Consider the following 14,700-nt stretch of genomic DNA (forward strand, 5'->3'; position numbering starts at 1 on the left):
CCATACACTTAAGCAACTATCATACCTCTTTAAGCAGCCCCTTTTCATAGAATTGTAGAGTTCAAAGGGATCCCGAGGGTCATCTAGTCCAACCCCCAAATGTGGGGCTCAAACCCAGGACCCTGATATTAAGGAGTCTCATCCTCTATCAACTTGGAAAAAGCCAGTGTGGTGTAGTGGTTAAGAGCGGTAGTCACGTAATCTGGGGAACCAGGTTCGCGTCGCCGCTCCTCCACATGCAGCTGCTGGGTGACCTTAGACCAGTCACACTTCTCTGAAGTCTCTCAGCCCCACTCCCCTCACAGAGTTTGTTGGGGGGGAGAAAGGGAAAGGAGATTGTTAGCCGCTGTGAGACTCCTTCCGGTAGTGATATCAAATCCAAACTCTTCTGCTCTTGTCTATAACCTCAGAGAGCTGCTGCCAGTCAGTGTTGACAGTACTGAAATAGGTGGACTAGTGGTCTGACTCGGTACAGATTTCAGTTAATTGGCAAGAATGACTAATATATGTAGATCTGTTAGGTCAGGTGTGGGGACCCTTTGCTGTTCCAGATGTTGCTGGAGGAGCTCCCACCAGTGTGTGTCTTTCTAAATTATTATTATTCGCTTGGTTCATTGCTCTGAAGGCCCTGTCAATGCTGTGAACTTCACGGAATGCTGTGAAACGTTATAAAAACATGGTAGATAAGTGAAATAAAAAGTTTCTTTTTTTAAAAAAAGAAGAAGCCTATCTCTCTGTTTCTTTGCTCAGCTGCCGAGATATCAGTGGATGAGGAAGATCCTGCTGGCTGGATTAGATTAAAAAGGTAAAGTAAAGGTAAAGGTACCCCTGCCCATACGGGCCAGTCTTGCCAGACTCTAGGGTTGTGCGCCCATCTCACTGAAGAGGCCGGGGGCCAGCGCTGTCCGGAGACACTTCCGGGTCACGTGGCCAGCGTGACATCACTGCTCTGGCGAGCCAGAGCCGCACACGGAAACGCTGTTTACCTTCCCGCTAGTAAGCGGTCCCTATTTATCTACTTGCACTTAGGGGTGCTTTCGAACTGCTAGGTTGGCAGGAACTGGGACCGAACAACGGGAGCGCACCCCGCCGCGGGGATTCGAACCGCCGACCTTTCGATCGGCAAGCCCTAGGCACTGAGGCTTTAACCCACAGCGCCACCCGCATCCCAATTAGATTAGTGATATTTTTTATTATTATTATTATTATTATTATTAGGCATCCATCTGACTGGGTTGCCCCAAACACAGTAAAACGTCAAACATGCATGTGGGAAGTTACAAGCTGGATCTGAGTGCAACGGCACTCTGCCCACCTGTGATTCCTAACAACCGGCAGTTATAGAATCATGGAATTGGGGGGACCCCAGAGATCATCCAGTCCAACCCCCTGTCTCTGACCAGAGAAGCCGCGTTTAGCCATCTTGGGCAATAGCCACTGATAGCCTTAATCTCCTCCACCAATTTGCCCAGTGCTCTGTTACAACTGTTCCACACAGTGGTGGTAATCAGTGGCTCCTGTGGAAGTGAGTTCCACAGTTTAACTGCACGAAGAAGTTTGTTCTTTTGTCTGGACCGAATCCTTGAGTATTCAGCTTCACTGAATACTCCACGAGCTCAGGCAGGGAGACACGTGATGTCGATTTATGAAATTATGTAAGTTAATGGCAAGAGTTCCAACACTTTCTTCAGCTTAAGGGCCACATGACGGGGAGAGAGGAGAGAGGAGGAGAGAGCGGAGGCTATATGCAGAAACAAGCCTGCTGCACAAAGGTAAAATTTGCTTTAATAATAATAATAATAATAATAATAATAATAATAATAATAATAATTTATGCCCCGCCCTTCACAGCCAAGACCGGGCTCAGGGCGGCTAACACCAAATATAAAAACAATTGATTGAAATACAGCTTAAAAAACAAGATTAAAATACAACATCAAAACATTAAAATGCAGCCTCATTTCAGCGGAAACTCAATCAAAAACTTTTTTGGTGATAAAACGTCAAGTCATCACCAAGGCTAACTATCCAGGCTGGTCCTCCATGGGCCAGAAAAAGGCCAGGGAAGTCCCCAAATAGGAGTTCCAACACAGAAGAAAAAAAGAAAGAGGGGAAGGGAATCAAATTGATTCCAAGCCAAAGGCCAGGCGGAACAGCTCCGTCGAAATCAGATCCCGCAGGGCCCTGCTCTCCTAAGACAGAGTGTTCCACCAGGCCGGAAACAGTGTTGAAAAGGCCCTGGCTCTGGTTGAGGCTAATCTGACTTCCTTAGGGCCTGGGACCTCTGTTGTTGTTGTTGTTTAGTCGTTTAGTTATGTCCGACTCTTCATGACCCCAGGGACCAGAGCACGCCAGGCACTCCTGTCTTCCACTGCCTCCCACAGTTTGGTCAGACTCATGCTGGTAGCTTCGAGAACACTGTCCAACCATCTCGTCCTCTGCCGTCCCCTTCTCCTTGTGCCCTCCATCTTTCCCAACTTCAGGGTCTTTTCCAGGGAGTCTTCTCTTCTCATGAGGTGGCCAAAGTACTGGAGCCTCAGCTTCAGGATCTGTCCTTCCGGTGAGCACTCAGGGCTGATTTCCTTCAGAATGGAGAGGTTTGATCTTCTTGCAGTCCATGGGACTCTCAAGAGTCTCCTCCAGCACCATAATTCAAAAGCATCCATTCTTCAGCGATCAGCCTTCTTTATGGTCCAGCTCTCACTTCCATACATCACTACTGGGAAAACCATAGCTTTTACTATACGGACCTTTGTTGGCTAGGCAATGTCTCTGCTTTTTAAGATGCTTTTTAAGATGCTGGGACCTCTAGGGTGTTGCTATTTATGGACCTTAAGGTCCTCCGTGGGGCATACCGGGAGAGGCGGTCCTGTAGGTACGAGGGTCCTAGCTCCCCCCAGGGTCCTCTGGCCCTCCCCACCACTGACATGGTGCAGGCGGGAATAAAACCCATCCCTGCAGAAGGTCCCGGGTTCAATCCAAGAGCATCAGAAGAGCCTGGCTGCTGGATCAGCCGAAGGGGACCCCTCTAGTCAAAGAATCAGAGAATGGTAGAGTTGGAAGGGATCCAAGGGTCATCTAGTCCAACCCTCTGCAATGTAGGAATTTCATAGTCATTGCGGCTAGGAGTAGCCATGGACAGCCTTTGTCCAATCCTCTTACAAGTTACCCACGTTGGTGGCCTTCTGTTGCTGCCTCAAGTGGGAGGGAGTTCCGTAGTTTTATCTACATGCTACATTCTTTCGTCTGCGCTGAATGTTCCAACATTCAGCTCCATTGCATTTCTCTGGGTTCTAGAATTATGAGAGGGAGGGGAAATCCACTTTGTCTGTACCCCATTCTTAAGATTTATACGCCTCTCTCGTGACCCTCTCCTCCCCTTGCTCACCTGTTCTCTAAACTTACAAAAGGTACCACTTTAGCCAATGGGGCCTCCCGCTGCCGCCGTGCTGCCAGCACGCGATTTCTGTTCTCATCCTGAGGTAAAGTTCTTAACCCGAGGTACTACTTCCGGGTTAGCGGAGTCTGTAACCCCAAGTGTTTATAACCCGAGGTACCACTGTAGAGGAAAAGTGGTCGCATGTCACGATTATGATTATCATTGAATCACCTTTTGCAGCTGGCTCTGTAGAAGGCAGTTTCCTGCGTTCATATGATTTGGCAAAGAATCACAGAACTGGGGAGTTGGAAGGGACCCGAGGGTCATCTAGTCCAGCCCTCTGCAATGCAGGAATCTCAACGAAAGCATTCATGACAGATGGCTATCCAAGCCCTGCTTTAAAATCTCCCGGGAATGCGAACCCACCACCTCCCAAAGGAGCCCGTTCCACTGTCAAACAGCTCTGGTTTGCGTCCTGCCCTCCGGAACAGGAGAAAAAAAGCCTGCTCTGTCTTCCATGTTCAGTCCCCAAAGGGGAAAACATTGGCTGTTTTTACCAAGAGAGATGCTGAAAGGAAAAACAAGAAGAAACATTTCCATATGTGCTGTTAAATTCTGCCTTTCTGTCTCTTCTTTTCCCTCAGGGACACCGGCTGCCTTCTTGCAAGTTCCATCTCTGTTCCCTGCGACGCGATGTGTTTCTATAGATTGCCCTGTTTTGTTCGAGGGCAGCCAGAAGATGGAGTTATTCCCCTGTGAAAATTGTGAGGTAGATAGTAGCCACATGGAGCTGAGGCCATTGTTTCCCTGAGAGTCAAAATGGCGGTCAGTCGGGAGGCCGAAGGAATCCTTGGCCTCCACTTTGTTACCGGAAAAATCCGAGGGCTCCCTTGGACAAAAAGTAAAGACACCAACCAGACTAAATTGGAGCAAATCAGCAGCCTGTAGGCTTGGCCTTTGTTGTACTGTTGCAGCAGGGTGTTCCCCTCACTCGCAGGAGAGAGGAAAGACCCAGAACAATGGTGTGCAAGACCTTATAAAAACTTTTGAAATTCCTATCCTGTAGGTCAAGCCCACCCCCAGAAACATCATGCATACATTACAGCAAGGAGGGGTTGAGGGAGGAGTTGTGGTGGTAACCTGAGTGTCCTGTCACCTGGCTGGTTCCCCTCTCCCCCCCCCCCCCATGAGTCATTTTCTGAAGACAAAAGGTTGTCACAGTTTCCTGCCCCCCCCCCCCGAGGGAAGATCTGATCATTGTCCTTTGTTTCAGTCCATGCTGAATCCACTCCCATATGCAAGTTCTTTGTGATCTTGATTGCCTTCTGTCTGGGATCATCAGGGTTGGCATAGCAACTGGGCAGGGCTCCTGTGGATGTGCTGGTATGGTGAAGGGATTATGGCGCCCTGTATCAAACCTTCCCCATTTTGTAGTCTTTCCTTCATGGAGTAAAATAAAAGTGGAACAGTGCAAATCCGATGTATGGTTGATTTTCTATGAATTTATAACAGAAGTGTAGTGTATGTAGTGTGTGAGTGTGTGTGAAGTTTGTACAAACTGAATGGGGGGGGCTGTTTTTCCTGCTACAACTTCCATGCTGAGTTAGAGCAGGGAATGCAGACCAGGGTAAAAATGGAGGAACAAGACCCAGGTGGATTTGAACTCAGGGCAGAGTCCGTGAGGGGGGGAAAACCCTCTTGTGATCTTGAGGCCAGCAACAACCTGGATTTTCCAAACTGGGAGATGCCGGAGCCATTTAAAGAAGAACCAGGAGACAAAAGGACTCTGCCATGTTCAGGGTCTCAGGAGCTCCTCAAAGCAGTGAGATGTTTCCACTCAGGATGGGAAAGCCCAGCAATGCAGGAGCCCGCTCTGTGGTGTAACACAAAGGCTTTTCTGGCCTCCTTGGATGGCGTGGCAAACGCTAACCAGTGGCCCCAAGGCATGCCAAACTTCCTTGGAGCGTTACCACAGGAATATAGGGATTTGGAGGCCAGAAGACTATTGGAAGGCGAGAGATGAGACCCGAGGAAGTGAGTCTGCCACCCTGGACATGCAGCGGAAACTCTTCAGGGAATTCCACTACCAGGACGTTGAGGGCCCCCGCGAGGCCTGCAGCCGCCTGTGGCATCTTTGCCATCACTTGCTGAGGCCGGAGAGGTCCTCCAAAGAGCGGATCCTGGAGCTGCTGATCCTGGAGCAGTTCCTGGCCATCCTGCCCCCGGAGATGCAGAGCTGGGTCAAAGATGGCTGCCCAGAGACCTGCGCCCAGGCGGTGGCTTTGGCCAAGGACTTCCTGGTGAGGCAAGGAGAGGCCGAGAAACCAAAACAGCAGGTGAGGGCGCTTCGTCAGGATGTCCCAGAGTTTGCGGGCCCTGGGGGCTGGGGCTCATTGGAACTGACAGGGTGGAAAGCCACCAGTAGGAGGAGCCAGAGCCAAGGAAGTCCACTTTCAGAGCATCCATTTAAACAGCCATTACTTCCCCCAGAGAATTATGGCAGCTGTAGTTTGTTGGGAGTGGTTAACCGTTAAGATACCCAATTCCCTTCTGTTGTTGTTGTTTAGTTGTTCAGTCGTGTCCGACTCTTCGTGACCCCATGGACCAGAGCACGCCAGGCACTCCAGTCTTCCACTGCCTCCCGCAGTTTGGTCAAACTCATGCTGGTAGCTTCAAGAACACTGTCCAGCCATCTCGTCCTCTGTCATCCCCTTCTCCTTGTGCCCTCCATCTTTCCCAACATCAGGGTCTTTTCCAGTGAGTCCTCTCTTCTCATGAGGTTGCCAAAGTATTGGAGCCTCAGCTTCACGATCTGTCCTTCCAGTGAGCACTCAGGGCTGATTTCCTTAAGAATGGATGCATTTGATCTTCTTGCAGTCCATGGGACTCTCAAGAGTTTCCTCCAGCACAATAATTCAAAAGCGTCAATTCTTCGGCGATCAGCCTTCTTTATGGTCCAGCTCTCACTTCCATACATCACGACTGGGAAAACCATAGCTTTTACTATACGGACCTTTGTTGGCAAGGTGATGTCTCTGCTTTTTAAGATGCTGTCTAGGTTTGCCATCGCTTTTCTCCCAAGGAGCAGGCGTCTTTTAATTTCGTGGCTGCTGTCACCATCTGCAGTGATCATGGAGCCCAAGAAAGTAAAATTCCCAGTGTTTCCTGGGAAGTGGGATGGGTGAGTGTTAAATCACTCTGGGAATTGTAGCGGTGGAAGGGAAATGGCCTCGGCCCAGTATACCTGAAGGAGCATCTCCACCCCCATCATTCAGCCCGGACACTGAGGTCCAGCACCAAGGGCCTTCTGGCAGTTTCCTCCCTGCGAGAAGCGAGGTTACAGGGAACCAGGCAGAGGGCCTTCTCGGTGGGGGTGCCTGCCCTGTGGAACACCCTCCCATCAGATGTGAAGGAAATAAACAACTATCTGCCTTTTAGAAGACATCTGAAGGCAGCCCTGTTTAGGGAAGTTTTTAATGTTTGATGTTTTATCGTGGTTTTAATATTCTGTTGGGAGCCACCCAGAATGGCTGGGGAAACCCAGCCAGGTGGGCGGGGTATAAATAAATTATTATTATTATTATTATTATTATTATTATTATTATTATTATATGCAGGGTCATTCCTATGGAGAGGCCAGAGGTCCATTGTTCCTCCAGTAGTCCATGCTTGTTTATTATTTATTATTATTATTATTATTATTATTAATAGTAATAATGAATTTTACATCAGCCAACATGCAGTACTAGTGCTGAACCAACCCTTTTGCTGCATTGTACGTTCTGCTTCTTTGCCATTTCAGGGGCTGCCGCTGTCGGGAGGCAGGGCTTTAAATTGCACTCCGGCAACAGGGATGACATTGGAGACTGGACGGATGCCGGTGGGCTCAGAGGCTAAAGAGGAGGCGGAGGACCAGGGCTGCACCAGCATGCTAGGTGAGGTTTTTCTGAATTCCTTGACAGCAGTGGATTTTATTATTGTGGAGGGGGTAGGCCTTCTGTCTGTAAAAAAACAACAACATGCATGTCCCCTTTCTCACCAAAAATTCCTCAAATATTGTAGTTTTTCCTTGTAGGGGAAATGCTTCAATTCTCTGATCACACCTGTCCTGTACTTTTCCCAGCTCTGCAATATACCCTTTTTGAGATTGAGGGACCAAAACCGTAAATGGAACTCCAAATGAATCTGCAGCTGATGGAAGTTCTGAATATTTTGTTTCTGCAGGTGATGGACGGGTGACCGAGAACAAGGAGGAGACTCCTCTGACGGAAAATCCCGATCGTTTGCAGCCTCCAAGCCAAAAAGGTGGGCGCCCTGAGAGGCGAAGGGGAAATCCTCTGGGAGGGAGTGCTGCCGATTCTGTCCTTTATGCCAGAAGGAGGCGTTGGAGAAAATCATCCACAAAGACAATAAACGACACAAGTGTGCCGTGTGCGGACGAGGGTTCAGTCGGCCCACGGGTCTCACCGCGCATCAGCGGATCCACATGGGCGAGTGTGATAGGAATTTTATGGTATTAGATATATGGTAATGTTCATAACTGCACATACATAGATCAACACAGGAAGACCAACCTGGAACCATTTTGATTCCTAAACTGACCAAATCCTTTCTCTGCAAGGTTAAACTGGAAAAGCCTCCCTATTGTCTCTTTCCCCACAAGATATGTCTGTTTGAATAAGATGTGAGCCTGTGACTTGGCCCAGGAAATAAGTATTTTACCACTACAAAAGAATGGCCAGGCTCCCCAGGAAATCCAATCAAGTAACTTGCCAGACAGGAGATAAACTGTGACAGGAGAAAAACAACATTTAAATTTCTGTGACGTAAGTGGGATGTATCTGAGGGGTGGTCTTAGGTTACACCCCTTCTGTGATGTATGCATAATGTTTCTGGGGGTGGTCTTGATCTACAGGGTGGGAATTTCAAAAGTCTTTATAAGCCCTTGCACAGCAATTTTGGGGGTCCTCCTCCTCTCCTGTGTGTGGTGAGTGAGGACCCTGTTGCAACAGATCAATAAAGATCAGGCTTACTAGCTGCTTTGCTTCTCAATATTCTCTGGTTGGCCTCTGTTATTTTCTCCTACCAATAGGGAACCTATGTAAGGACTCTATATGGGCTCTTGGATAAGGGAAAAGGGCATATTTTTATTTACAACACGAGAAACCCTACAAGTGCGTGGAGTGTGGGAAAAGCTTCAGTTTGAAGTCGACCCTCGTGGCCCACGCAAGGACCCACACGGGCGAGAAGCCGTACACCTGCACACACTGCGGGAAAAGCTTCGCTGTGAGCTCGGACCTCACTCGACACTACCGGACCAACACGGGAGAGAAGCACTACAAGTGCTCGGAGTGCGGGAAGTGCTTCCGGCAGAGCTCCTCGTTCAGCAGCCACCTGAAGATCAACACAGGAGAACGGCCGTTCCGGTGTACGTGCTGCGGGAAGAGTTTCACCATGTGCTCGGACCTCACAAAACATTACCGGACCCACACCGGAGAGAAGCCGTACAAATGCTCGGACTGCGGGCGCCAGTTCCAGCAACAATCTCTTTTGCCAACCACCTGAAAAGCCACCGGGGAGAGCTGCCTTTCAAATGCTCGGACTGCGGGAAGTCCTACAGCGTGAGCACGTTCCTGATCAGATATGAGAGAATCCACACGGGGGGAAAGCTGTACCGGTGTTTGCGGGAGGAGCTTGGGGCACAACTCTCAGCTCATTTCGCACCGGTGCGTTCACACGGGGGAGAAGCCGTCAGTGGCGTAGCGTGGAGGGTACGGGGGGGGCCGGCCGCACCGACCGCAACATTGGGGGGGGGGCGCGCTCGCACTCGCAGCTCTCTGCCCCTACCTGGCTCACTCACTCTCTCTCACTGCAGTGCTGGCTGTGCGAATCCGATCCGAGCCGCCGGGTCGCCGCCCACTGTCGAGGGGGGGGGTGCCAGGCGTGCGGTGCGGTGCGGAGAGAGAGAGAGGGACTATCTGGGGGAGGGACAGTGCAGCGGGGGGCACAAATTACTTGCCTTGCCCCGGGTTAGGGGGCGCAAATTACTTGCCTTGCCCCGGGTGCTGACAACCCACGCTACGCCACTGGAAGCCGTACAAGTGTCTTGAGTGCGGGAAAAGGTTTACGGCTAGCTCTCTCCTCCGGGGACACCAGAGAATCCACACCGGCGAAAAACCGTACAGCTGCGGTGTTTGCGGAAAGACGTTCAGCCTGAGGTCCAATTTCCGCAGGCATCAGAGCACTCACACGGAGGAGATGCCGTTTAAGTGCTTAGCCTGTGGGAAAAGCTTCATTACGAGTTCAGATCTTCTTGCACACGAGAGAACCCACACGGGAAATAACAATAAATAAATAATCATAAATAAATTTTTATTTATACCCCACCCTTCCCAGTTTAAAAACTGGGCTCAGGGTGCCTAACAGCAAATATAAAACACTGATTAAAATGCAACTTAAAAACAGCATAAAACAACCTAAAATGCAGCATCAATTTTAATTAAAATTCTAAAATTCAGGGGTCATTTTGGGAAAAACAAAACCCCAGTCAGTAGACATCAAATGATCACCAGGGCAACTGGCCAAGTTGGTCCAACTAGGGCCAGCAAGCAGACCAGGGAAGAATTTAAATGTGGGTTCCCAGAAAGGGTTTCTTCATAAAAGAGAAAAGGGAATAAAGGATCAAGGAATAGAGGATCAATTGTAGATATGCACCAGGAGGTGGGCTTATGATCTTAATACAGTGGTACCTTGGTTTTTGAATGTCTCCATTGCTGAACGCTTCAGTTTTCGAACGCTGGAAACCCAGAAGTAAATGCTTCCATTTTCGAACACACCTCAGAAGTCAAACGGCTTCCACTGTGTGTATCCGTTGTTTCTCACAATTTTCTGTGTTGAATTGGCAGGCCGCCCTTTGCGCCTCGGTTTTCGAACATTTCAGAACTCGAACGGTCTTCCGGAACGGATTACGTTCAAAAACCAAGGTACCACTGTATTGTTCAAAGCTTACGGGTAGCAGAGAGGTGATAACTACTTCCCCAAGTTGGTGTGTGTGGCATTCGTACGGAGCCCCCGGTCGTCTCACGGACTATTGACCCATACACCACTAATCCGCTCCCACCAACCAGGTCCTCCCCGTTACAATCACTTCAGCCTCAGTCAGGTTCTCAATTAGTAAAGAAGAGTGAATTTTATTTCAGACACAAACAAACTTTTCCGGCATTCCAAACGTTGTTACTCTTTACTTTCTTAGTCTTATTTTCCTCTATCTCTTCTACCTCCCCTCACTCAAGAACCCACTGCCCTAATTCTCCATTTCCAGCTACCTGCCAACTGCTTCTCCAACTGCCTTTCCCAACCAGCCAACCCACTAAAACCAACCAACTACCCACCAACAGCTCCCAACAACAATTAACTCAAACCTCAGGCTAAGCCCTTTTATACACAGGTAGGCTCCGCCTCCCTCCAGCTTTCCTATTGGTCTATATTTTTAACCCTATCTCTCCCTGTACAGACAGGCTTTAAACGAATGGGCAAACGCCACAGTGGGTTGTTGAGTTCTTTCCCCTTCTGAGAAAGGGGCTGTAACTGGTTGCTTCCAAGCACATGGCTAGTACCCGCTAGTGGGGGGCCCAATTAGTGCCATTGCCTTCCGTTAAGAGTTTGGGTGTAATCCTTGATGCCTCCCTTTCCATGGAGGCGCAAGTTACGGCAACAGCCAAGGCAACATTTTTCCACCATCGCCGCATCAAGCAGTTGGTCCCTTACCTTTCCCGCCCCGCCCTGGCCACAGTGATCCATGCGACGGTCATCTCCAGGCTTGACTACTGTAATTCGCTCTACGCGGGGCTGCCCTTGAAGCTGTCCCAGAAACTCCAGCGGGTACAGAATGCTGCAGCGAGGCTCCTCATGGGGTCTCTGCCATGGGAGCATATTCACCCAGTGCTTTTCAAGCTGCACTGGCTCCCGGTGGAGTACAGGGTCAGATTTAAGGTGCTGCTTTTGACCTTTAAAGCCCTTCACGGCCTGGGACCCTCATACCTATGGGACCGCGGGGCGGGGTATAAATAAAAATTATTATTATTATTATTATTATTATTATTATTATTATTATTATTATTTTTACGAGGCTCAGAAAAGCACTTTGCTACTAGCAGATTCACGGGCCTGGAGATTGGCAACAAAGGCGATGAATAATTTATTCTGAAACAGCACTTTGTGTTAACACTTTCCCCCCAGGATCGCCTGTTTAGTTTGTGCTGTGAAGAGCTGGGTAGCTCAGTCGGCTAAAATGTGGTGATGATAATGCAGGTTTGATCCCCATAAGGGACTGCTGCAAATTCCTGCATTGCAGCGGGTTGGACTAGATGATCTGCAGGGTCCCTTCCAACCATAGCTGTCAACGTTTCCCTTTTTTTAAGGGAAATTCCCTTATTCCAGATAGGATTCCTCGTAAGAAAAGGGAAAAGTTGACAGCTATGCTTCCAACTCTGTAATTCTATGAGAGTTTACTTGATGGAGGGGTTTAGGTGTGCATTCTGCTGAATCACTGGATCATAGAATCATAGAGTTGGAAGAGACCACAAGGGCCATTGAGTCCAACCCCCTGCCAAGCAGGAAACACCATCAGAGCACTCCTGACATATGGTTGCCAAGCCTCTGCTTAAAGACCTCCAAAGAAGGAGACTCCACCACACTCCTTGGCAGCAAATTCCACTGTCGAACAGCTCTTACTGTCAGGAAGTTCTTCCTAATGTTTAGGTGGAATCTTCTTTCTTGTAGTTTGGATCCATTGCTCTGTGTCCGCTTCTCTGGAGCAGCAGAAAACAACCTTTCTCCCTCCTCTATGTGACATCCTTTTCTATATTTGAACATGGCTATCATATCACCCCTTAACCTCCTCTTCTCCAGGCTAAACATGCCCAGCTCCCTTAGCCGTTCCTCATAAGGCATCGTTTCCAGGCCTTTGACCATTTTGGTTGCCCTCCTCTGGACACGTTCCAGTTTGTCAGTGTCCTTCTTGAACTGTGGTGCCCAGAACTGGACACAGTACTCCAGGTGAGGTCTGACCAGAGCAGAATACAGTGGCACTATTACTTCCCTTGATCTAGATGCTATACTCCTATTGATGCAGCCCAGAATTGCATTGGCTTTTGGATGAAAGACCTTATATTGGCATTTGCTCTGGCCAGCTCCATTCAAGGTTTGAGCTTCGCAAAGGAAAAGTTATGGGTAACTGAACCCTGACTTTAAAAGGCTGCATAAACCATTGTGTCAGAAATGAGCCCAGGTGAGGCTCAGCCTTGCTCACCCTTCCTCTCCCGTGTCCATAAGAGGAGAACCAGGATCAGGCCAGTGGTCCATCTCGTCCGGCAGCCACAGAGTTTCCCTGGGAAGAGGGACTGAGTGTTAAACCACCCATTTTTCTAAATTTTATTTGTATCCCACCCTCCCTGGCCAAAGCCGGGCTCACAGCAGCTAACATCATATAAATAAGACAATATGCATAATACAATATGCAAATAAAATAACACTCAACATTCATTAAAATAATACAGAATTATATAAAATATCAGCATTTCAAGATTAAACAGAAATCTACTCTTAACAGTTACAATAAGTAATTTCTAAACTCCAATCAATAAAACAACAGCAAGCCACAGTGCACCACATAATACAATACAAAATGAGAAGCAGAGATTGGAGGGTGGGGCAAGGCAGATGGAAAGAGGCCTTGCCTGATGAAGTCTCTCCCCTCCCCCTGGGAATTGTAGCTCTGGGGGGGGGGGAATAGGGGGACTCCTAAAAACTCTCAGCACCCTCAGGAAACCAATTCCCAGGATTCCTTACGGAGAAACCGTGACTAAACAGTGTGATGCTGCTTTAATGGTCCGGTGTAGCTGGAGCTTTGAATCTGTTTTTAGATGTTTCGTTTTTAGATTTTTTTAAAATAAAAAACCCCGTTTTAAATATGTTTTTTATTTTCTGTTTTATCACAGAAGTGTTTGCCTCCCTGGGCTCCTCTGGGAGGAAGGAAGTACTAATAAATAAAATAAATCGAAAAGAGGGCCCTGTGTTGGCTATTATTTATTTATTTAAAAAAAATCAGTATACCACTGTGTCATTCATATACCTCAGTTTTCGAACATAATCTGTTCTGGAAGACTGTTTGACTTCCGAAACGTTTGAAAACGGAGGAGCAATGGGCAGTCGGCAAAATCCATTGAGGGAAAAAAAGAAAAACATGCAGCGGAAGCTGTTTGACTTCCGAGGCGCGTTCAAAAACGGAAGCAATTACTTCCGGGTTTTTGGCGTTCGGCTTCTTAAACCTTCGGCTTCCGAGACACTCGAAAACCGAGGAAGCCATTCCTCTTATTTCCTCCTGAGTAAGGGCTGCTGCTGTGGTGTTTTGGTGACAAGAGCCTGACAAAAACATCTGGAAGTCACCAGCTTGAGGAAGGCTGGCCTAAGCCATTTCGGGCTTACAAGGTCAGTAGCAACACTTTTTTGAATTATGATTGGAAACTAATTGGTAACTAGGACAAGGGTAGGGTGAAGCACTGAACAATTTCAGACCTCTGCGTTTGCACAGGTTTTTTTTAAAGACTGCCATGTACAGTGGTAGCTCGGCTTACAGGCGCTTCAGGTTACAGACACTTCAGGTTACAGATGCTTCAGGTTACAGACTTCGCTAACCCAGAAATATTACCTCGGATTAAGAACTTTGCTTCAGGATGAGAACAGAAATCGTGCTGCGGCGGTGCAGCGGCAGCAAGAGGCCCCATTAGCTAAAGTGGTGCTTCAGGTTAAGAACAGTTTCAGGTTAAGAACAGACCTACAGAACGAATTAAGTTCTTAACCCGAGGTACCACTGTATATAGAGACGCAGGTGGTGCTGTGGGTTAAACCACAGAGCCTAGGACTTGCCGATCAGAAGGTCGGTGGTTCGAATCCCCGTGACGGGGTGAGCTCCCGTTGCTCCTGCCAACCTAGCAGTTCAAAAGCACGTCAAAGTGCAAGTAGATAAATAGGTACCACTCTGGCGGGAAGGTAAACGGCGCTTCCGTGCGCTGCTCTGGTTCGCCAGAAGCGGCTTAGTCCTGCTGGCCACATGACCTGGAAGCTGTACGCCGGCTCCCTCAGCCAATAAAGCAAGATGAGCGCCGCAACCCCAGAGTCGGCCACGACTGGACCTAATGGTCAGGGGTCCCTTTACCTTTACCACTGTGTATTATTTTGAGTTTTGGACAGTGCTTTCAATGAACTAATTCGGTTTAAAGGGAGAAGGGTGGGCTAATAATAATAATAATAGAGTCAGACCA

General features: G+C 48.5%; 1 protein-coding gene and 1 long non-coding RNA gene across 2 annotated transcripts in view; one reads left to right on the forward strand and one right to left on the reverse strand.

Moving 5' to 3' along the window:
• LOC310671060 overlaps nucleotides 1–14,700 on the reverse strand; it is a 184,643-nt gene that overhangs the window by 152,398 nt on the left and 17,545 nt on the right. The gene's annotated exons all lie outside the window — the stretch shown is intronic.
• Nucleotides 4,975–8,944, forward strand: LOC310672827 (zinc finger and SCAN domain-containing protein 16-like; the record flags this gene model as incomplete). The annotated part of the gene is made up of 4 exons (XM_083430483.1): nucleotides 4,975–5,715; nucleotides 7,182–7,314; nucleotides 7,604–7,869; nucleotides 8,543–8,944. The coding sequence occupies exons 1-4, from the start codon at nucleotides 5,290–5,292 to the stop codon at nucleotides 8,942–8,944; spliced, it is 1,227 nt and encodes a 408-aa protein (XP_083286609.1). The 5' UTR covers nucleotides 4,975–5,289.

Source organism: Podarcis tiliguerta (genome assembly GCF_965153285.1).
Source record: "Podarcis tiliguerta genome assembly, chromosome: 2".
Taxonomy (NCBI): domain Eukaryota; kingdom Metazoa; phylum Chordata; class Lepidosauria; order Squamata; family Lacertidae; genus Podarcis; species Podarcis tiliguerta.